At 44.3% G+C, this 21,497-nt stretch overlaps 2 protein-coding genes and 1 long non-coding RNA gene across 3 annotated transcripts in view; 1 reads left to right on the top strand and 2 right to left on the bottom strand.

The window, feature by feature from the left end:
- LOC139057312 (transmembrane protease serine 9-like) overlaps positions 1 to 7,800 on the bottom strand; it is a 31,628-nt gene extending 23,828 nt beyond the window's left edge. Inside the window, exons 1-2 of the mRNA XM_070535263.1 lie at positions 7,620 to 7,800; positions 2,766 to 2,801 (exon numbers count right to left, since the gene is read on the bottom strand). Of these exons, the coding sequence (XP_070391364.1) occupies positions 2,766 to 2,801; positions 7,620 to 7,680 (97 nt within the window). The 5' untranslated portion in view covers positions 7,681 to 7,800. The remainder of the gene's footprint in view (positions 1 to 2,765; positions 2,802 to 7,619) is intronic.
- Positions 1 to 19,128, top strand: part of LOC139057314 (uncharacterized) — a 28,978-nt gene extending 9,850 nt beyond the window's left edge. The window contains exon 2 of the long non-coding RNA XR_011512685.1: positions 18,832 to 19,128. This is a non-coding gene — a long non-coding RNA (uncharacterized lncRNA). The remainder of the gene's footprint in view (positions 1 to 18,831) is intronic.
- Positions 9,748 to 21,497, bottom strand: part of l(1)G0020 (RNA cytidine acetyltransferase l(1)G0020) — a 40,066-nt gene continuing 28,316 nt past the window's right edge. Inside the window, exons 15-19 of the mRNA XM_070535264.1 lie at positions 19,955 to 20,147; positions 14,738 to 14,910; positions 13,084 to 13,308; positions 12,357 to 12,508; positions 9,748 to 9,875 (exon numbers count right to left, since the gene is read on the bottom strand). Coding sequence (XP_070391365.1) covers positions 9,809 to 9,875; positions 12,357 to 12,508; positions 13,084 to 13,308; positions 14,738 to 14,910; positions 19,955 to 20,147 — 810 coding nt within the window. The 3' untranslated portion in view covers positions 9,748 to 9,808. The remainder of the gene's footprint in view (positions 9,876 to 12,356; positions 12,509 to 13,083; positions 13,309 to 14,737; positions 14,911 to 19,954; positions 20,148 to 21,497) is intronic.

Here is a 21,497-nt window from a genome sequence, read left to right on the forward strand (position 1 = left end):
AAAGCAATAAAAGGTAGAATTCTGTTTTTATAAAGCTATACAAAACCAATCATTTTGTTAAAATTGAAATAAATGAGCAGACAATTAAGACCCTGACGTCCAGCCACAATTGGTTCATAGCTCACGCATCACAATTAACACACAATAAGGAGCTAATTTATTGTATCTAACAGTATAACAAAATTAAATTATGGGGTTTATGGGATTATGAATTATAATTAAATTATGGGATTATGAAGCACGCCGTAATGGGGGGGGGGCTCCGGATTAATTTTCACCACCTAGGTTTCTACAACGTACATCTAAATCTAAGCACACGGGTGTTTTCACATTTCGCAAGTATCAAAAAACCTCCTCGACGAACCAAGAGTACTGGATCGCAGTTTTAGCACTCACAATTGCACTGAACATCTTTGCAGGCACGAAAACGCGCTCGGCACATATGTGGCACGTACAAACACGTGCACAGTACCAGTCACAGCATCCGACAAGTTCCCTAGATATTGGAACAACCATATACGTGGAAAAAAAAAGAAGAAAAAAGAAGCAGTTCCGCGCGATAGCAATGATAGCGATAACAAAGCATTTGACATCTACGCGAAGCATGTACCGCACTTTTATCGGCCGTATAAATTGCTAAACATTCGTTTGCTAATCAAATTACCAAGCACGGTGTCACGCGCGCGCAGACTAAGAAGAACAGATCTCCCTCGATGTCCGCGACCCCTAGCTGGATATAGCGTTGGCGTGATAAAGAACGCCGGCAGGGGAATTAAGCGAGTGCTTCGTGCGGCTTCTCGCTTCACCGCCTCTACGCGACATCAACGTAGTACGCTAGGCACGCGAGAAGACAGGCCGCATGAAGCAACCAGCCATCTCGGCTCGCTCTCAACTTCGCACCCTCCGCAGATTATCAACAAAACACGGCGGGAACAGCCATGCGCAGCCACCGCCGGAAAACAGGAGCCCCGCGCTCTCCTCCTCTAGCGCCCGCTTGATCATATGCGACCTACAAATTGGGCCCGCAGGACGACGGCGCGCATCAAGCGACCATATCTTTCTCGGCTCAGCCTCGTACGCTTTCCCTCACACCCACAGCATGCGGCGCGCGATCCAACTGGACTTTTTAGAAAACTTCACCGCGACGGCGAAAATTTGCATGGAGTGCCCACATAATTTCTTTCGCTTTTTAAAATCCGCGTGTAAAGGCAGCATGCTTTAATCTTCAGAGTAGAGTCACAGCTGCACTTTACGGCAGCTTTGTTTGATGCCACCGTTCGCGAGTTTATAATGTCGCAGTTCCGCCCGAAAGGCGAACCATCGATTGCGCTAGCAAATGCGTAGAGAGCTATACCAAGTAGGTACGTACAGTAGTTTTATCGACCGTATAAACTTGTAAACATTCGCTCCCTATCTAAATTAACAAGCATGGTGTCAGCGCGCACAGGCAAACATGAACACATTACACTCGATGACTGCGGACACTCGCTGTCAAAACGCTGGCGTGAGGAAGCGCAGCAGCAGCAGCAGCGAGCGAAGTGACCATCGTGCTGTGTATCGCTTAAACGCAAACTGAGCGGCGAGAACGCAGTACGCACAAAGTTATGAGCCGCCGTCGCACCTAGATTCAGCCCCCAACGCAGATCGCTTTCAAGATCGGACGCGCGCGGCGGCCGCGCAATGCGCGGTTCCTGCCGGAATGCAACGTCATCCCCTCCTCCCTCCCCTCTTCCCAGCGCAGTGTGGGCGACGGAGGATTTCCTCCCTTGCACGCGCGAGATTGAACCACGATCGTCGGCGACCCAAACAAAACGCCACCCCTCCCCTACTCCCGGGGCCTTTCGCGAAAGGGAAGATGGCGCGTTTCCTCTTGCTTTCCTCCACGGAGGAAGGAAACTAAGGAGAGGCCCTACCCCCTCCGCGCGCTAGAAGAAAAGTGTGGCGGAAATGACGTAGTAGTTTCTCATTTTTTTGCTGCTTTTTAATTTTTTTGCTGTATGGCCACGCCTTTTGGGCCACAATGGCGGCGTTGTTATGGTTTTGAGCGCTCACACGTGTTGCTCTGGTAGGTTTCGTGCCGTGGCAAAGGCGCTGTGTGGGCGGGTTTGCGTTAGTCACCGTGTCTTTTTGCGCTGTGTTACCTGCACCGTGCTCTGCCGGATGTTGCGCGAGCGCGCGAAACCACGCGCAGCGCGGCGTGGTTTCGCGAAAGATGTAAACAAGAGGGGAGGGTGGCCCAAAAGGCGGAGCATCGCCATGAGCAACGCCAACTTCCGACTTCACTTTTGCTTCACAAAGAGTGACCTCAGGGCCTCTCCTTAGTTTCCTTCCTCCGTGCTTTCCTCCCTTGTGCGCTTTCACTACCACCTATACAGCATGCGGCACGCGGTGACAGTGTTATCACCCTTGTATTTATGCGGAACATCACGGCGACGGCGACGGCAAAAAAAGCGCCTGGAGTGTCCATGTAATCGCATTGAAAATTGAAATTAAATTATGGGGTTTTACGTGCCGAAACGAAGATCTCATCATGAGGCACGAGGTAGAGGGGGACACTGGATTAATTTCCACCCAGTCAAGCAGCCGCCGCCGCTGCGGCCGAAAGTCGAACACGTGACCTCGTGCCTAGCAACACAACGCCATATGCACTAAGCCACAGCGGTGCGGCTTCTTGAGTGAATCAGTCTACAAGTGTGCAATATTACCATAATAAGCACCAGAAAAGCACATCTAAACAAGCAAGCAAGCAAACGAAGTTATCTTACTGCAGTTCTGCTGAAACAGCGGTTCTCTAACGCAGCCTGAAAAACAAACAAGCACAGATTTAATTTTATATGACAAGCTTAACTTTTTTATTAAGCAGGCTACGCTCCATTCTTACTGATTCCTCTTTTGAGGAAATAACATATACCCAGAGCTCTAATAATGATTTATACTTCCGAGCCCAAATAGAGAGAGACAAATTATTTTAACCAGTCATCAGGTGACAGAACAAATGACTTTTGGGGGTTTTACAGGCCAAAACCATGATTTGATTATGAGGCACGCCATGGCAGAAAGCTCCGGATTAATTTTGACCCCCAGGGGATCTTTAACGTGCCCCCAATGCACGGGACACAGGCGTTTTGCATTTCGACCCCATCGAAATGTGGCCGCCGCGGCCGGGATTTCATCCCGCGACCTCGTGCGTAGCAGCACAACACCATAGTCGCTAAGCTACCACGGCAGGTGCAAAATAAGAAGTAGAGCACAGGTGCACCACTAGTTGAAAAAGGAATCGAGTGCAGTAGACCTTCATTAATTCGACATCGTCTAATTAATTTTTTTCAGTTTATGCGGTACCGACTGAGAGTCGTAGCCGGCGCTGATACATTTCCATGGGCCAAAACTGAAATTCGCCTTTACCGAATAATTCGAATTTGACTGTTCGGCACAAACCCGCATGCCCAGCCAGGGACGACTGGCCGGCTGGAAGTGACATTAAAATTTTGAGCACTTGCCTGAAAATGGTTCTAAGGGGTGTTGGCCTGACCCCTAATGTTGGCCCTAGTGTATGTAACGCACATGTATCGTGAATGCTCTCTATGTTATCTCCTGCCAAAAACATCTGTTTTCAGTCTACCCAAGAAATATTTACATGCAAAAACGGCAGCTCACAATGAATAAATTCTGTATTTACGTGTTTATAACTAGCTCATTTTTTCCCGAAGAAAATTGCCTGCGCGCTGCAGTGGATCACTGGGAGAACTGCGCCTAGGATGGCAACGATGACGCACAGCTTTCAGTCCAATTACAAAATTCAAAAGATAACTTATTTGTAAACAAACTCACGTCAGCTGTTTTCGACATTTTCCTGCCTCGAAAGACGAACTAGCTAAGCGGTTAGTCTAGGCGCGGGCCACCATCCAGCTCGCAATTGTTTCGGAGCCGTTCGGCTCAAAGGACATGTTGCGGTCCATAGAAATCAATAAAGTGCTGCCCGAGAGTGACCAAGACAGATATTATGTGTAAACAAACTTTCATTCTGTAAAGATTAACTTCACTTGCTTTACCGTTCATTTTTTTTTTCAGTCGCAGATCTGGCATATTTTTTTTTTCTTAAAAAGCTGGTGCACATAAGATTACTGCTTTATAATGTCAATTGCATGGGTGCGCGTAAGATTCGGAGCCCCGTGTTAGAACACTGCCAAATAAACGGCATGTATGGACGTTCTTTCTTGCCGCTAGATCTGTTAACCAGTGGCGTAGCCAGTGTGTGGCACACCGGGAACGTGCCCACCCTTCCACCTCCGAAATTTGCTAGTATGCAGCATTCCCAGCCCCTTCCCTCCTTTCTCCCCCTCCCATACATCAGTCTAGTGGGTGCGCCCCCTTCCCCCCCCCCCTGAAAAAAGTTTTTCGCTACAATACGCCAGTGATGTTAACTGGATCTTGATTTCAAGTCCAGCACATAGCCAATTACGAGAGAAAACAAAATTCTGATATAATCCCTCTTACGATGACCGTCGACTTTAAACACGATAAGCATTCAAGAAATGTAGTGACACACCATATCGCCAGAGAGAATGTAGAGAGGAAGAGCCGCTATTTTGTTCAGCACATTAGGGAACGCGTCTTAGCGCCTAGGGAAAGGCCGAAAGGCGTCATGTATGATCCGTACGTGCACTGCAGACGGGCTCCTCTCTCGCGGTTCCCTCTGGACACGCTGCGTCATCTAGCGGCGCGCCCTCGAAGTGCCCTTCTCTTTGCGTGGCCGCCAAGATTGCACCGGCGGCGCACCAGTGCTCGTTAAGGTAAAGTCCCTTGATAATTTGAAAGTAGCGACACTCTTTGAACTCTGCCGCCACCACGCGACCTCCTCGCCTCCTCCTCGCCCCTTGCGCGTTCCCCCGCGGGGGCAGCCAGTTTTGCCCCCGTTTTTCTGCACGACGATTGGTCTCCCTGCCGTTGCCCTTGGAAACGCGCGGATCTTGAGTTTTGCTTGTGTTTTTCTTTTTCGCTCGCGCCATTTTCCTCCTGAGCACGGCTGGCTCGGCGCTTCAGCTCAGCGTAGCGAACATTGTAAGCTGTATTTCCTGCTCTATGTGCTAGAGCTTTGCTGGGCTGTTTCGCATATAACTGCAGCAAGAAGCCTGAAGATGGTTATGCCGTTTTTATGATACCACAAGGAAAGCGCGTGACGGCTTGCGCAGGAAACAGTGGCTGCATGACATTAGCGGAAAGAACTTTGTTCCGGCAAAGAACAGCGTTGTTTACGAGCTGGGGCGTCTTTCCTATAGCTCGTAGCAAAGCATCCCGTAGTGCTGCATTTTTTTTCCATTCTTCCGGCCTGCTCACCAGCGTTTTTGTTGCGGTTGTCCTCAGTATGCTTAATATTCTGGGACCATATACTCTTCCTTAATGCACCTTAATCCTTCTTAATCCACCCTTATCCTTTCTCATGCACTTTAGTCCACCCTAATTCACTATAATCGTCCTTAATGCACCTCAACGCACCTTCATCTACCCTAATCCATCTTCATCGACCTTAATCCAACCTAGTCCTCCTCCATCCACCTTAATGCACCTTCATAGACTTTAATCCCCCTTAATACACCCGAATTAATGCAATCACTAATCAATCATTACTTTGCTAGTCATTAATCATCTCTCATACGCGGCTGCACATGCTTGGTTCACTTCCCGCCTTCCTTCGGTCACGTGATATTTTCTGTACCTCACAGCGGGACCTTGAAACAGAGGTCTAATGCTTTCGCTTAATAAGCCACACACAAAGGGATGTGTCACAAGCAATACTTGATCAGACGCACGAAGTAAAGCATCTGGTCATGAGGCAGAAAAATTGTCTGGAGTATAGAACTCGCCTCAAAGCTCCCTTTACATCGGTATACCCCAATCATACAGCTCTAAGAAAAAACCAACCTCCTCATAAACGTTGCCTCCAACATTATCGATGCTGTTATTAGCATTTCTCAAAATTTTCAACCCCACTGGGGCGCGCAACTGGGTCAAAATAACACGCCTTTATAGAATCCTGTGGCTCTTCCGCGGGAGCCCAGGAGGAAAAGCGCGCCGTGCGCAGCCGGCAGGCGAGGAGAACCGAGGAGGAAAGCGCCGTGAGGAGGAGAGTGTCGCTACTTTCAAATTATGAAGGGGTTTTACGTTAAGGCTGACAATCCCTCGACGCCCGCGACCATTCACGGCGCTCAATGAAGAAAAAATCGCATTTGCAGCGCAGCAGTAGAGTTGGGCTGCTGTGCTTGAAGAACCCGTCTGACGCAAGTTCGAATCCACCAAGCACAGCAAAAATTTTTAAAGGATTTCTTTTACGAATTGAAGAGCGCCTCAAATAGGCTAGACAGACAGACGCAGAGTGGTTGAAGTAGACCATGAATGCTAATCGCATTAAAGAAGGGCACGGAGAAACTTGTGAATTAACATAACCATGCTCCAATGCCATTATTATTGTAAAACAGAGAAAGGCACCTTTTCATTGATTCTTTGTGAGCTGCTGCAATCAGCTACAGAAGAGGCTTAAATTTGTTCTGGAGGTCAAGAAACAGAAATGTGGGAAATGACAGGATCGGAGCATGCTAGATGTTCAGCTTTGAGTTCCTTGTTAGCGCAACTTTCCTCAAACAATTATTTGTGTCAACTAGGACAAAATAGCTCACATTTTCCTACAGGTGTAGAAGGCAAGCACATGCTCCTACTTTTTACAAGCAGGGGCCTGAAGATAGCCGATAGATTATGGCAGTGCCCAGCCCCCCCCCCCCCCCCCCCCAAGCTTAACAAGACCTTTACATAATGTAATCTTTATAGCGATACGTGTTCTGGGTACTTGGACAAAATTCTATTATGTACTCATCAATACGCTCATCAGTTGTTTCCTAGGCAGAAACAAGTCACCAGAAAAGAAAACCACATTCGATCATTTAATTTGAAGTCTGCGACAGTGTTTATGTGAGCCATCGTAGCTGTTGTAGGACAACCTTAGAGTAATAGTTTGGCTAGCTACTGCTGTTTGGTGACCCTTTTCTTTTTGATTGCACATGAATCACCGTTACCAACACTAACATGTTTGAATGAGCTACTGCCCTGTGCTGCACGTCACTAAAGGAATCGGCAAGGATGCCCTAAACGGCGACAAGCAGCTTTCACAATGAATGCAAACAAATATGAATATGGCAATGATGACAGCACAGGAGAGAATGAACACATACAGTAAAGCTGTGGGATCAAGACACTGTTGCCAAGACTGAGAACTCCAGCAATTCTCTAGTGGACATTGTGCAAGAGCTATCCTCTTCTATAAATACAGACACAAAATAAAACCTGCTTGATAGGATGTACTTTCTTACATGCAGAGAGAGAGAGAGTAAACGTTTATTGTAACAGAGACTGTTTGGTTATGGTGGGTGGAGCCCCTCCTCCAGGGCACCACTGGTTACAGCGGCTCGCCGGGCCTGGTCAAGGGTTTCTTACATGCAATGTAGCAGAGTGAGTGCAACAAAGTCAACACATTTCTTTCCCACCTTTTCTTTACACTTTCTTATTAACTACAATACCAAGAAAGTCACATATGATAAGAGCATCTTCATTTGTTATCGCACACTTACCGCTTAATCTCCAGAGGGCCACCAGAAAAACGAAGCATGATGACAACCCACTTCGTTTCATCGTTGCTAGCTCGTAGTAAAATATTTCAAAAAATGAAAGCAAGTGGGCCTCAAAGTACAAAGCATGCCACCTACTACGCGATACACATGCAAGTGTACAACGATCCCTGCCTTGTCTATTGGTGCTGTCCACTGATCTTTAGTATAGCTCAGGGGCACTTCTTACACAATGACATCTGAATGCACCCAAACAGCTGCTGTAATGGCCGGAATAAAGGGGAGGGGATCTTTTGTGAGGATAGAACATGTAAGCTCCAGCTTGCATGAGAACTAGTACCACAGTCAAAATAATAAGTAACCTGACATCTTAATGTTATTGGGCTATGAAATTTGTATGCATGAAACTTAAAGGGCCCCAGAAATGATTCGGAAAAATTTTGCAGACACTTAGGATACAGCTAAAGTTAATAATTCGCACCATAATTTGTGTGAAGCATCTCATATTAAGACAGCTACGAATGATTACAAGTTACCCTCCTCCATACCATGCATTTTTTCAACTTGTTCACTGAATGATCGGGGCTAAACTCCACGTTCACTGGCTCTGTGTCATGATGGCACATTGCGTCGTCTACTTCCGGATCTCTAGAACCGAGCGCGTGAAGCCTCACCAACCTCTCCGCCAGGTGCTTGGCAGTTGACCCCAGGCGACAGCTATCAAAGCGGCTTGCGTTGCGAGCATTGTCGCAGTGCCAAACATGTCTGGTATTCTGGTAACCACAGGCGAGCTGGGCCTTTCGATAGATGGGTGGAGGCATTAACTCAAGCTGATGAAGGAACTTTAGTGCAGGTGTATGTGAGCTGCCTGATCGGTCTGCACAGTCCAGCCACCCGTTGGTGCAGAGCTCAACCAGCCAAACAAAGAGCTAATATTGCTCTAACCAAGTGTAAAACATTTTAAGCATTTATAAAAACGTGTTAACGATTACGCTCCTGCGAAAAATTTACGCCAGCAGCAAAGAAGAATACACTTTGTTACTGCTACTGTTTGGTTGAGCTTTGTGCCACCAGGTGGCTGCACCATGCAGACCTTTCATGTTTGCGCTTCTGCTCATCCGGCGAAATGGCACAGTCAAACGGCCAAGCCCTGTCTCCTTGCGCTTGCGTTTACCCGAACACTGGACTCGCGAAACGCTGTTGTGGTAGTAATCTTCCGGTGTAAAGTGATGGCCGCAAACGCGTAAATGCTGGCGCCAATGGGATAGCCGATGGGACAGTCCGAGCAATGGGACAGTCCGAGCAATGGGACAGTCCGAGCAATGGGACAGTCCGATGCGCTGCAGCCACTCCACTCGTCTGCTGCCTTGCAGAGGGACACGATGTCGCTGCTTGACATATTGCCAGTCGCTACATTTGCAGCGCACAAAGCAACAAAGTCGAATGATGGTGCTCGCGAAAAGACCAAGTCCGACTCTGACCGCGGAGCTCTCATCAAAATGGAGCACATTGTAACACAAGCAGACCCTTGCTGGGTGCTGGAAGTGCTCAAGTTTAGTGAGAAATTGTTCTTGTGCATTCTCTTTATATTACTTTCTTTTTATAGAAACAAATGAACTAACATTCTAATTATTACAAACAACATTTGTTCACCATAAGGTTGGAAAAATTATTGATGACCTGCCCTGGGCAGCCAATCGGATAGCTTGCATTACTAATGTCATTGGGGCAAATGACGTCAAACGAGTAGGGGGGGGGGGGGGCTTAAAATTCAGCTGAGAGATGTGCTGCGATCGGCAGCAATATACATTCCTAAAACGTTATGATAAATTACATGCTTTACACGGAGCACTTAGACGTGTCAATGACCAGAAGGACCTATTGTACGACTTGGTACATTTGTACAATATCTCCAACATTGTTTCAGGGTCCCTTTAATGTAAACAAGACAGCCTTAGGCTACTCCAGGAGTGCATGTAACATAGGACACCAGTTCACCTGCGTTGTTCATCACCGCATACCTGCTTTTCTTTTGGTCAGTAAATGTCAAACTCAATCAAAACCAATTTGTCCAGCCTTCAGTTCTTTTGCTTGTAGCATGTCATGGATGCAAGGAACACAAGGAAAAGCGCAGCTGGTTTAACTTGGTTTACTGTACACTGTATTGAATACACCATTTTTAATAATTACACTCATTTCTTCTTCTTCTTTTTATGCTGTTTCTCTTGCGTCTCCATCTCCTGAGGACGTTTGTTGATGCTGCAAGGAACGAGAAGCGGTAGTGATTCAGTTTGTTAAAATCACACCAGAAGTACTAAAGGTATCCTAGATACAGTGATGGCAGCAAGCAGTGCCAGAACCTCAACAATGGTAGTAGTAAATGGCTTGAGGAAGCACTGCAACCAAATTCCATGTATATAATACAATCCTGCTAACACATCCTCCCAATGATGTTTCTTCTTGGCCATAAAAACATCATACATCCCTGTGCGCTACTGCTCCCTGAAACTTATTGCTGTGCCATAACATTTCCATGTAGCAGGTGAATAATAAAGAAAAGATGTGAGAAGCCCAAGTATATACCGTATTTACTTGAAGATAGGTCGGACACGAATACATATATAGTTAAACCTGGATATAACGAAAATCTCGATGTAACAAAATACTTAACATTTCATACCCTCTTGTTTATAGAACACCATGTATTTAGAACTTCAATATAATGAAGTGTGTTTGTATGCAATTTCAATACAACGAAATTTCACTAATTAATTTCAGATAATTATGATAATTAATTAATAAATTTCAGATAATTAATGGAAACTTCCGCAGACGCAGATGGTCGAATGATTGAATTACAAGTGGCTTCTTGCAATCGCTCCTCAGATCGCGCCCTTCGCTACAAGAGTGACCGCCAAAGTACAGCCGCATCATGTTCCGTGTAAAGTCTGAGTGTGATGAGATCCTGTCGCGCCGTGCGCACTGTGTGCTTTAGGTGCGAGTGAAAGTGTGCGAGGGTGAGACAAGAAAAACTAAAGATGGTGGCTTCACGAGTGCCGCCTTCTTCCCGCATGAACAAAGGGAAAAAAGGGGTAGGAAGCGAGCTCATGGTAACGCAATCGAGCACACGCGAGGGGCGGAGTCAGGGTTAAGTTGGCACGCGGCTAGATTTTTGCCGCACATTTGGCCCTGGCTGCACAGAGATGTAAGCGCAGTTGAACACATACGCAGGCACATACCCTGCAATCTGCTGCAAGTGCCAAGAGTGGGCATGCCAAGAAGGCATGGCACCATGTAAGCTGTCTTCCCACACGTTTAGTATTGGAGGTTGTGTTAATCTCGAATTTCGGTGACCCGTTATAGCGAGAGGCAGGCGAAGCATTCACTCCCTGCTGCCGGCACTTTTCTTGATAGCGTCATCCCAGTGCAGGCGACGCTATCAGCTGCAGGGGTGGAGTGCATGCGACAGCGTGGCTGGCTTCGCTTAATTCGTATCGCTGATGTTAAGATATCGTTGACGTAAGCGGCATGAAACCGTATCGTTCATCGCCAACTCCCAAATTTATCAAAATGAGTTGCTTTCTCATTCAAATTTGCTTTTTCTCCCATTGTTTTATCATTCAGAAAATTTTGCAGCCCCTTTCCGTGTAAAAAATTTGATCAGCAACTGTGCTTATTTGTATAAAAGGTTGAATTTCAATACAACGAAATTTCGATATAACAAAGCAAATTGCTGATTGTACCGACCTCTTTATATTGAGGTTTAACTGCAAGTCAAGCCATATATATCGAACATGCCAAGAAATAAAAAATAATTCAAATATGGCTGCACCTATATCATTTTAGTAAAACGAAGAACTCTTAACATGACATACGTTTATTTACCGTAAGCTCAACTACTAAATCGAGCTAGTTGATGGCAGAAGCTGCATCTTCGTCTGAAACTGCCAGCGAAGTAATCCTCATCGGATGCTTCACAGGCATCCTCAGCAGCCGAAATTGCCACCGAGTGCGTTGGATATGCAGCAATAGGCCAGTCTGAATAATATTCAGACTAGCTGCAAGATGACTGTGATGGAGAAACTCCATTGGCTTGGTACTTTTGCAAGCTTTGTTCACGACTATGGTCAAATTCTTTGGCCATGAATATAAGTTGATAGCTCATTGTGAGCAACATTCCAAAAAAAGGGGGGAGGGGGGGGGACCTATATTCCAATAAATACGGCATACCTCCTTTTCAACACACAGGGACGTTAGAAGACGAAATCTGCGGTGCATCTTCGAAATGGAATTTTAGCAATGCACCACAGCCATAAAAGTCACTAGGAGAAAAGTCAGCATTTTTTTCCAATTCATACCATGGCTAGTGTCTTCCTCCTAAGGTTTAGCAGCAAAAAGGCATAGTTTGCGTCCTATCTTTTCTAATACAGTTTTTTACAGAACAGCAGGAAAATATAACATATCTGTGAATGAAATTTTTTCACTGAGATATCTGTGAAACAATACAGATGAAAAAGGGAACTGGGTGGCCCAGTTTTTGTCTGCCACAACCATATGAAGCCAATAGTAAATGAAGCCAAGGAAAGCATGTGGAAAATTATGTGAGTTTTTAATTGATGTGTAGAAATGATATGCTATATGATATTTTCTTGCTGCTTGGTGAAGGAATCCACCATAACATCCTCATGCAGGCATAGTTCCAATTGGCAGAGAGACTGCCAGTCATGCTGCAAGACACACCTTTTTATGCTGACAAGCTGCTTGCCAGGCTGCTCTAGAGCAGTCTTCCACTCGGACTCGGAACCCTTGATGCTGTACTGACTAAGATCCATCTGCTGCAGCTTCTTCAGCTCCCTCTTCTGGCGGTCCTCAATTTCTTTGGCTGCACCAGCCTGCACAAAGACATTGTGAATGAAGAAAAATGGCAGTGTATGACTATGTGAGGGAATGAGTAGGAAGTGGGGGATACAAATGTCTTCATTGAAGCAACAGAGCACTTGCAAATTTTAGAAGAGCTTCCAACAGTATTTCTCTTTCATTCCTCAAACATGTAATCACTGCAATCACTTGCCTGCCTCCATCGTCTCCATTACAGATCCAAATTACATTAGAAGTGTGCCTGAAGAGCATTTTGTGTCCTGGTTCTTGTGCTTACAGGGCTTCATCACCTTAAGCCCTTCTGTAACACCTTACAGGCCCTGAAGGTATTTAATAAAGAAATATTTTTATAAACAAGGTGAACAAAGAAATAAAGGTGGGCTCCATCTGCAAGTTATTCGTACTGCAATGCCAGGAGACTGAACATTCAGAATATATTGCTGTGCTTCAACCCTAGTCACTTATGAGAAGAGGTACATCTCGGCATGATAAAAAGAAAAGTAAGCAAATTATACAGTGCTGTGCACAGAACCTACAAAAACTGCCACAGTTCAAGCTGCTAATGTTTCACCGCTAGATCGCTACTCACAAGTTCTTCATTAAGCGACTGCAGCACAGGTGTGAGGTTGGCAGCTGCGCCCGTAGATCGTGGCAGGGCTTCGTCAAGAGTCTTCTCAAGCACACCACGCAGGAACTGGGAGCACTTCCGCATCACACGGTTGAAGAGGCCCAACAATTGGGTGCACGGCAGATCCAACTCCTTGGCCAAGGCATCTGCAGTGCGGTGTTGAAGCCCCAAGCTTAACAGGATGGCCTGCAGTAGTCATAGACACATGCGCACCAGATGTTTTCTACTGAACATCTCCAGAAAGGGCGCAGGCTTGACAGAAATGTAATTTGCAATGGCCCACCAAACTTGGTGTGCCACCAACACTGCTCTGTATCCCCTGTTGTGTGGTTGATTGCTTTTTCTCATTTTCACTTTAGTGTGCGCTTCATGGCCACTATAATCGCAGCTCTGTGTTGCTGTAATTCCAGCTCTGTGCTGCAATATGTCAACTGTTGGTATTTCTATAGTAATATTTTTGATGTGAAAGCGTCAAATGGCCCATTGAGCAAAAAAGCTGGTGGCGTCTGTAACGGCAAGAAAAATGGCACCTAACTACCCACTGGTTGTGACGTCACATCAGGAGTGTGCGGGGCGCATTCGTGACGCTGGCTCACGCTTGCTGGCCCGAGCAGCACATACCGCTATGGAGTCTGAAGCATCTACATCGTCAGCGGCTGCAACCTCGGCAGTAGCGAAACGTGGGTGGCATGCCTCGTTGGTACCGCAGGCTGCTTGCTGGCAGTTGGTGTATGAAAAATTTTGGCATCTGGTAGTTGCTGTGTAAGCATGTATATATTTTAACTTCACCGAAATGGTTAAAGCACGAAAACGTCTTGGAAAGGTGGGGGTCAAAACACCCTAAACCACTCGCCTTCCTAATTACTGTCCTGATTGTACTACAGCCATGGTTGTTATCTGCTCTTTTCTGACTCAGAATTATGTAGTGGACCAAACTTAACAGGTCTGTGCTGGAGTAATAATAATAATGAAGTTCCACCACTCCCACTTGAGATTTCAATTGTTGGTGTACCAGCCAAGTGTGATAACATAAAAAAGAACAGGTATCAATAATGCCCTGTCAACAATGATCAATGTTACAACCAAGTACCTCTTTGCAAACAAGATAATTCAAGTGCACCTTCACTAGGCCATTCAATGTCTATTTCTATACGGCAGTGCATTTCTATGGGGCAGAGCAGTTCACCAGAGCTGCACTAACTATTATTGTCACCTTTATATTACGAGTGAAACTGTTCATAGATCTTTTTCTCACTCATATGCCCAAAAGTGGTCTATTATCGTTCAATACTGCACAAGAGTCCTACTTATTATAGCGACTGGTACCGACATAGCCAGTGACGAGCACGGCTTTCCATTGTGTGAAGCAGACCTCAAAGGGACTTAGTGGCAAGCTAGACTAGTTTGCTATCTTCACTAGATTGATTACTTTCAGTTGCTGAGACCAGGTGTTTCCTTTGGTGAATTTATGAGGACATTCAATTTAATTTTGATGGCCTTTAATTTAATTTCGATGTTAATGAATAACAACAAATGTAAGTACACACACTTTACTAGCTAAATGACTATGTCTGGGAACCTGTCAGCATGCAAAGAGAACAAAATATGGGCTCACAGACTGTACGGCCGAGAGGTGCATGTCCCCGAGAGTCTTGAGGAAATACTGCTGTGCCAGTGTCGGAAGCAGATCGGTGATGAGGTGGTGATCCACCAGATTTTGCGAGTACAATTCCAGCCGTTTGATGTCGTACACTGAGAAGAGGCGCTCGACTTCCTCAAGGGTCAGAGCTGCAAAATAACAGCAAGGAAATGGCTCTAGAAACATTGCGAGTCAAACTAAGGGTATATCAATATTGGAAAATTGTAAGTTGAATGTCAATATGAAATGTCAAGGAAATGGCTCTAGAAACATTGCGAGTCAAACTAAGGGTATATCAATATTGGAAAATTGTAAGTTGAATGTCAATCTCCGAAATTTCCTGTCTAATCGTCAGCAGTTTACTATTGCAAATAACTACTCTTCCTCCGTAACAGACGTTTCTTCTGGTGTACCACAGGGTAGCGTCCTCGGTCCCTTGCTTTTTCTAATATTTATTAACGACTTACCTCAAAATTTGTCCTCCACCATCAGAATATTCGCCGACGACTGCATAATTTATCGCCCAATTAAAAACTCAGATGATCATCTCATTCTTCAGCAAGACCTTCAACAAATCAATAAATGGTGCAATAAATGGCTAATGACATTAAATACCACAAAATGCAAAGTAATGTCTTTTACCCGGAAGTCGGCAACCTCACAGTATCCCTACCATATTAACAATTACACTGTTACAACAGCTACACAATATAAGTATCTAGGGGTTCTATTCACATCAAATCTTTCTTGGACAGACCATATCACGTCCATTTCAGCTAATGCCTCCCAATCGTTGGGGTACTTGCGACGCAACTTAAGAAATGTTCCTTCAAATGTTCGCAAGCTAGCCTACCTAACTCTCGTTCGTCCCAAGCTCGAGTATGCATCTCCCATTTGGTCCCCTCACCAGAAATACCTAATTGAAACGCTAGAACGGATCCAGAATAGAGCAAGCCGCTTCATCATAAACGATTACAGCTACCAGTCTAGTGTTACACAAATAAAACTTAAACTTTCATTACAATCCTTGAGCACTCGCCGAGACATTGCCCTTTTAACACTGTTCCACAAATTCCTTCACTCCACTCGAACACCCGCATGCTTGAAACGACCCTACTCCACGTCACATAGGCTTCATAATCATTTCAGCTATGCCCGCCTTTACGGGTCTACAAAGGCATTCCATTGCTCTGCTCTTCCTCGTGCTATCAGAATATGGAATTCGCTCCCTGACAGCATTGCAAGCCAATCTAACTACGATTCATTCCGTGATGCCTTGACTGAATACATGACTAACGAAAAGTGAAGTTTTACGTATGTCGCACAATGCTTTCTATACTTGCACTATATTTACAGCTTATTTTCGCATTATTGCTGTTACGTCGCTATGTTTACCGTTTCGTTGGAATGTCGGGTCCGTAACTTTTCTGTCATTGTTTTTCATCATTACTGTTGTTATTAATTACATGACTTCACTGAAAAATCTGTGTGATTTATTCCTTGTTATTATATTATGTTTTTTATGTTTCTTCTTTTCCCTAGTGAATCGTGATCTAAATAATTCTTTTTTCATCTCAGTTGTACTTTGGTTGTAGGTTGTAAACAAATACGGTTTATAGATGTCTTGTATTCAATGTATTTTCTATGTACTGCCCCCCTTACTCAATGCCTCACTTTGAGGCCTGTAAGGTATTTTTAAATAAATAAATAAATAAATATAACAAACTTCAATATAACGAAATTCTCAATATAACAGAGTATCTTACTTTTAATAATCTCTTGTCCACAGAACACAATGTATTTAGAGCCTCAATATAAAGAAGCATTTTTGTATGCGATTTCAATATAACGAAATTTCACTGCCACCCCAGACAATAAATTGAAACTTCCGCAGACACAGCTGGTCAAATCATTGAATTACAAGCAGCTGCTTGCTAACGCACCTCTTAAATCACATGCCACATGCCAAGCATGGCTGCCGAATTGAAGCCAGTAATTGCGACAAGACCCTATCGTGCCCCACACTGTGTGTTTTAGGTGTGAGTGAAAGCATGCAAGGGTGAGACAAGGAAGATGATGGCTTCCCGAGTGCTGCCTTTCTGTGCGAGCAAACGGAAAGAGGCAGAGGGGAGCGAACTTGCGGTAACGTGACCAAGAGCACATAAGGAGTGGGGGGTAAGTTTGCGCACGGCTGTAAGCCCAGGTGAGTGCATGCACAGCTGCGCACCCTGTTTTAGAGGTAATTTGCCACAAGTGCAAAGAGTGGGCGTGCCACAAGTGCAAAGAGTGGGCGTGCTAAGACGGCGTGGCATCATGTAAGCTGTCTTCCCATGCGTTTCGTATTGTAGATCGCAGAATCTTGCATTTCGGTGACCTGTAGGTGCATGGCAGACAATGCATTCGCTCTCTACTGCTGGCACTTTTCTTGATGGCTTCGTCGTGGTGCGGACATGGACATCAGGCATGGGGACATCAGGCATTGGGACGGAGTGTACACGAAAGCATGGCTGGCTTCGCTAAACTTGTAGTGCCGATGTGAACGTATCGTCAACGTGGCTTGAAATCGTATCATACGTCGCCAACTCTCAAATTCATCAAAATGAATTGTTTTCTCATTCAAGTTTGCTTTTCTTTTCTTTTTTTATTGCTCGATAATTCAGAAAATTCCGTGGCCCCTTTCCTTGCAAAAAAAAAACCTTTCGGCGACTGTACTTATTTGCATAAAAGGTCGAATTTAAACATAACAAAATTTCAATATAACGAAGCAAACTGCTGATTTTACCAACTCGGTTATATCAAGGTTTATTTTCCATGCTAATGAATCCTAAATTTCTATTAAATATTTTTCATATTATCTTTTCAAATAATTTTTAGAAAACACACATTAACATCCCAATCATTGACAAGCAGATCTTAAAATGAAGCATATATGAAATGTTTCTCACCGATATTGGTATGTCACAAATATATGTTTGTAACAAATGTTAGTTAGCAAAGGCATTTTTGTGTCAGATGCAATTGAAATTTCGTTAATTCAGAAAACTGCATAACTCGGACTCATCCTCTGGCCCCAGCAAGCATATGCAGAATTTCATGGGATGAAACCTGTTATTTCGGATGTACTATTTGGTCCCACACCGATTAATTCGGACAATGTTTGGTGCATGGCAAGTGGGGAGCACTGCTAATGTGCAACATGCAAATGTGAAAAAGCAATAGCGGAGCTAGCATCTAACCAAAATGAAGCAGCGGAGTCCGCATCACCATAGTCATAGTCATCAGCTGAAACCGCACAGGAACAACAGGAATGCCGATATGTTACATGAATATTTGTGCCTTTATAAGCTTTACTCTTGCGTTTACCACTGCATATGATACTGTGTTGCCCACGCACCTTTACAATGTATAGACGCTACTTTTGATCCTGTCAGTAGTGATCACGGTTTTGATCAATGGTTTTGACAGCACCACGAGTCAACACCAACTCGTCCAATTTTCCGTTCTTTTGAGCCATACACAACCACAGCCACGCTAGAAAGGGAGATGTGCCAACATGCCCCTACTTTCTCCCCCTTCCATGAGCTTTCCCCTTGCTTGCGCAGGAAGACTGCACTCGCCAACAAACCATACTTCTCAGCTCACCATCGCATGCTTTCACTCACATATAAAGCATACAGCACGCGGGGCATGACAGGGTCTTGTCACACTTGGACTTTACACAGAACATGACACTGCTATGCTTTGGCAGTTGCTCTTGGTCACACAGCACGTCATTCGAGTGGAGAATTCGCAAGCAGCTGCGTGTAATTCAACCATTTGACAATCTGTATCTGCAGAAGATAGCATTTATTGTCTCAGTGTTACTTCATGGCGGCAGTGAAATTTCGTTATACTGAAGTAGTGTATAAACACACTTCATTATATTGAGGTTAAATATACATGATGTTCTATGAACAAAATTTTATAAAAAGTTCTATACTTCTTTATATAGAGAATTTCATTATATTGAAGTTCGTTATATCGAGGTTTAACCACATGTACTGTCACATGCACACTGTTATTTTTCGCAGGTGACTGTGTTTCACTGGATTATCCCTGCTGCCAAGTCACCACTCAGCGCAAGATGTATATCCAAAATTTTTCGAAGGCTGTCACCAATTCTATGGCAATAGTAGTCTTGCTTAATCAAATTGCATGCACGACATGAATGGTGTTGTACACTCGAACCTTTACAAGCACCAGCGACTACCCTACAATTTACTTGCAAGTTCAGGTTTCGACGACCGACACTGTGCTTGCCTATGTTGTGCTCCGTGTTGCTTGCCTTTCTGGGCAAAAGTTCACCGAATAAAGAGTTAAATTCTTAACTCAAACACCTGGAAGTGTTTGCTCTCCATCACTACACAATGTGACAGCATACATGAGTGTCTGATGTCATGCTACTTACGACGATAAAGTAAAATATCAAGCCAATTACATCCATATATTATTCGTCCAGAAATTTGTCATTTTTTGTGTGGCAATATACAAATTAGCCGTTCAGAAGTTACTGCCAGAGGTCCCGCTGCTGCTCAATTTGAATAAGCCAAGCCAAAATGGACGAGCTGATGTAATCTTCAAGTGACCTCCCTCTCTACCGCTGTCTCTGAATAAGCCAATGTCACATAAGACTTAAAAATAGGTGGTGTCACTTTGATTTTCTATTTTCGTCATTTTCTTGCTTACAAAAGCTCTGGTCTTTCTACGAATGAGAAACTATTTATTACAGGAGCCTAATCTTGCGATCCAGCTTGACTTGATATTTTCCCTTAGTGTCTCTTTAAATTACACAGAACATACAAGTGGCAGGAAATAGTCACACTTATGAAGAGACTGTCTTATAAATATAAATAAAGAGAAAGAAGGACGGGTTATCCTTACTTTTGTATAATTTCCTCACTGGTCTTACTGCCTTGGCCACTTAGGGCAGGTTCTTCCATCACATTTTTATACATGTAAAAGGCACAATGTAAAGAAGTTATGCTCTAACTTTAGGGGTACAAAAACCTATCTTTCCTGCTGCAGCTGATTAAAAAAAAAGAAACCCAAAAAACAATGAGTAAGACAAGTGCAAAGCAGGTACAACATAAAATGAAATGAGCACTCAGAAAAATTCAGGCTGACTTTTGACTGACTTATTTTAGAAGGACCTACCAGTCGGCTGAATGGCATCATCGACAGGGTTTCGCAACACACTAAGAGCAGTGGCTGGTGCCAGCTCTCGGAACTGGTAACCGAGAAGAAAGAGGAAGCGGCGCTTGAAGTCCTTCCATAGTTCTGGCAGCCACTGAGAACCTTCTTGCAGGCACTTGAGCATGATGCACGAGTGCTCCCCTGTCAGGTCATTCTGGCCATCAAAGCACATCATGCAAGAAATGGCGCATGGGGGGATGGGAGAAGAAACAGGGAGATTATGAATCAGCTATGTTGTACAATTAAAAAGTGCAGCCTCAAAGGCATCCCACAAGAAAATTTCACTTTGGCTAAAGTGGTTTTAAATGAATGGTCCATATAGTAGGCTTCCATTAATTTGACTCTGGTTAATTTGATTTTTTGGTTACTTCAATGGGCCCAAACTTTTGTTATTCCGATCCTGAAATGTGCCTTCTCGAAATAATTCTTACTTGACTCGTCAGAATGCAAGCTGCCTGCCCAAAGGTGACTCCACTAGTGATTCTAATAGCAGCAGCATCCGTCTTGGAGGATCTTAGACTACAGTGAATGCGTGAAGAACATGTCATCTCTCGTCGAAGACATCTATTTTCAGCCTGCCCTAGGAATATCTTAACTCTTTCCCTACCATGGGGAAAATAGGCGTTTTTCAAAGGTTACGCCAGATTTTTTTTTTTTTGAACTACTGCACTCAATATTTAATACATAAACAAAAAGCAGAATGAATGCACTTTTCACGAACAAAAGCTTTATTAACGAGATGTATGTTATAAAGAAGATATAAATTGCCAGAATCAAGATTGTGAGAGAAAACTGAACAAAGCTTGAAAAGCCATGCTTGTATCTATTAAGAAAGAAATGTAACAAAAATTATGACATATGCAAAATTTACTGCAACCTAATAGGCATTAACTTTGAAAAAATCGAAATTTTTCTTCGAACAGGTATTCCACCACTAAAATTTAAGCGCAAGCAATACAGTTTGGCATGCTGGGCAGCGGCCGCCAATGTTCTGGGCTAGCTTATGCTAGAGTAAAAGTCAGACGAAAATGCAACATTTTCAGACTCGCTGCTGCTCAATCCGTCGATAAAATCAGCCGCAGATGCAGCGGAATCAAGAGATCTGCAATCTTCCAAAGCGCGTGCGCACTGCTCCTGGAGGCGGCCATTTTTGCTTTCTACTTTGACAATCGCAAAACTTTGGAGCGCGAAATTAATACCTGGCAGGGAAAAAGCAAACTGCTTAGAAAACAAAATTATAATTCTCCTCCTTCACGTCCTATGGCGCAGAGTGTCCATGAGCAGTGCAGTTGGTCTCAAAAGCGGTATTTAAAACCACCGATAGCAGGCGGCCATTTTTCCTTTCTACTTTGACGATCACGAAAACTTCGGAGCGCGTTCAAAAATCACCGCCTGGGGGAAAAAAGCGAACTGCTTAGAAAACAAAAATATAGTTCTCCTCCTTTACGTGCAATAGCGCTGTGTTTCCATGAACAGCATAGAAGGTCTCGAAACCAGCGTTTCA

This window comes from Dermacentor albipictus, chromosome 3 (assembly GCF_038994185.2).
Source record: "Dermacentor albipictus isolate Rhodes 1998 colony chromosome 3, USDA_Dalb.pri_finalv2, whole genome shotgun sequence".
In the NCBI taxonomy this organism is placed as follows: domain Eukaryota; kingdom Metazoa; phylum Arthropoda; class Arachnida; order Ixodida; family Ixodidae; genus Dermacentor; species Dermacentor albipictus.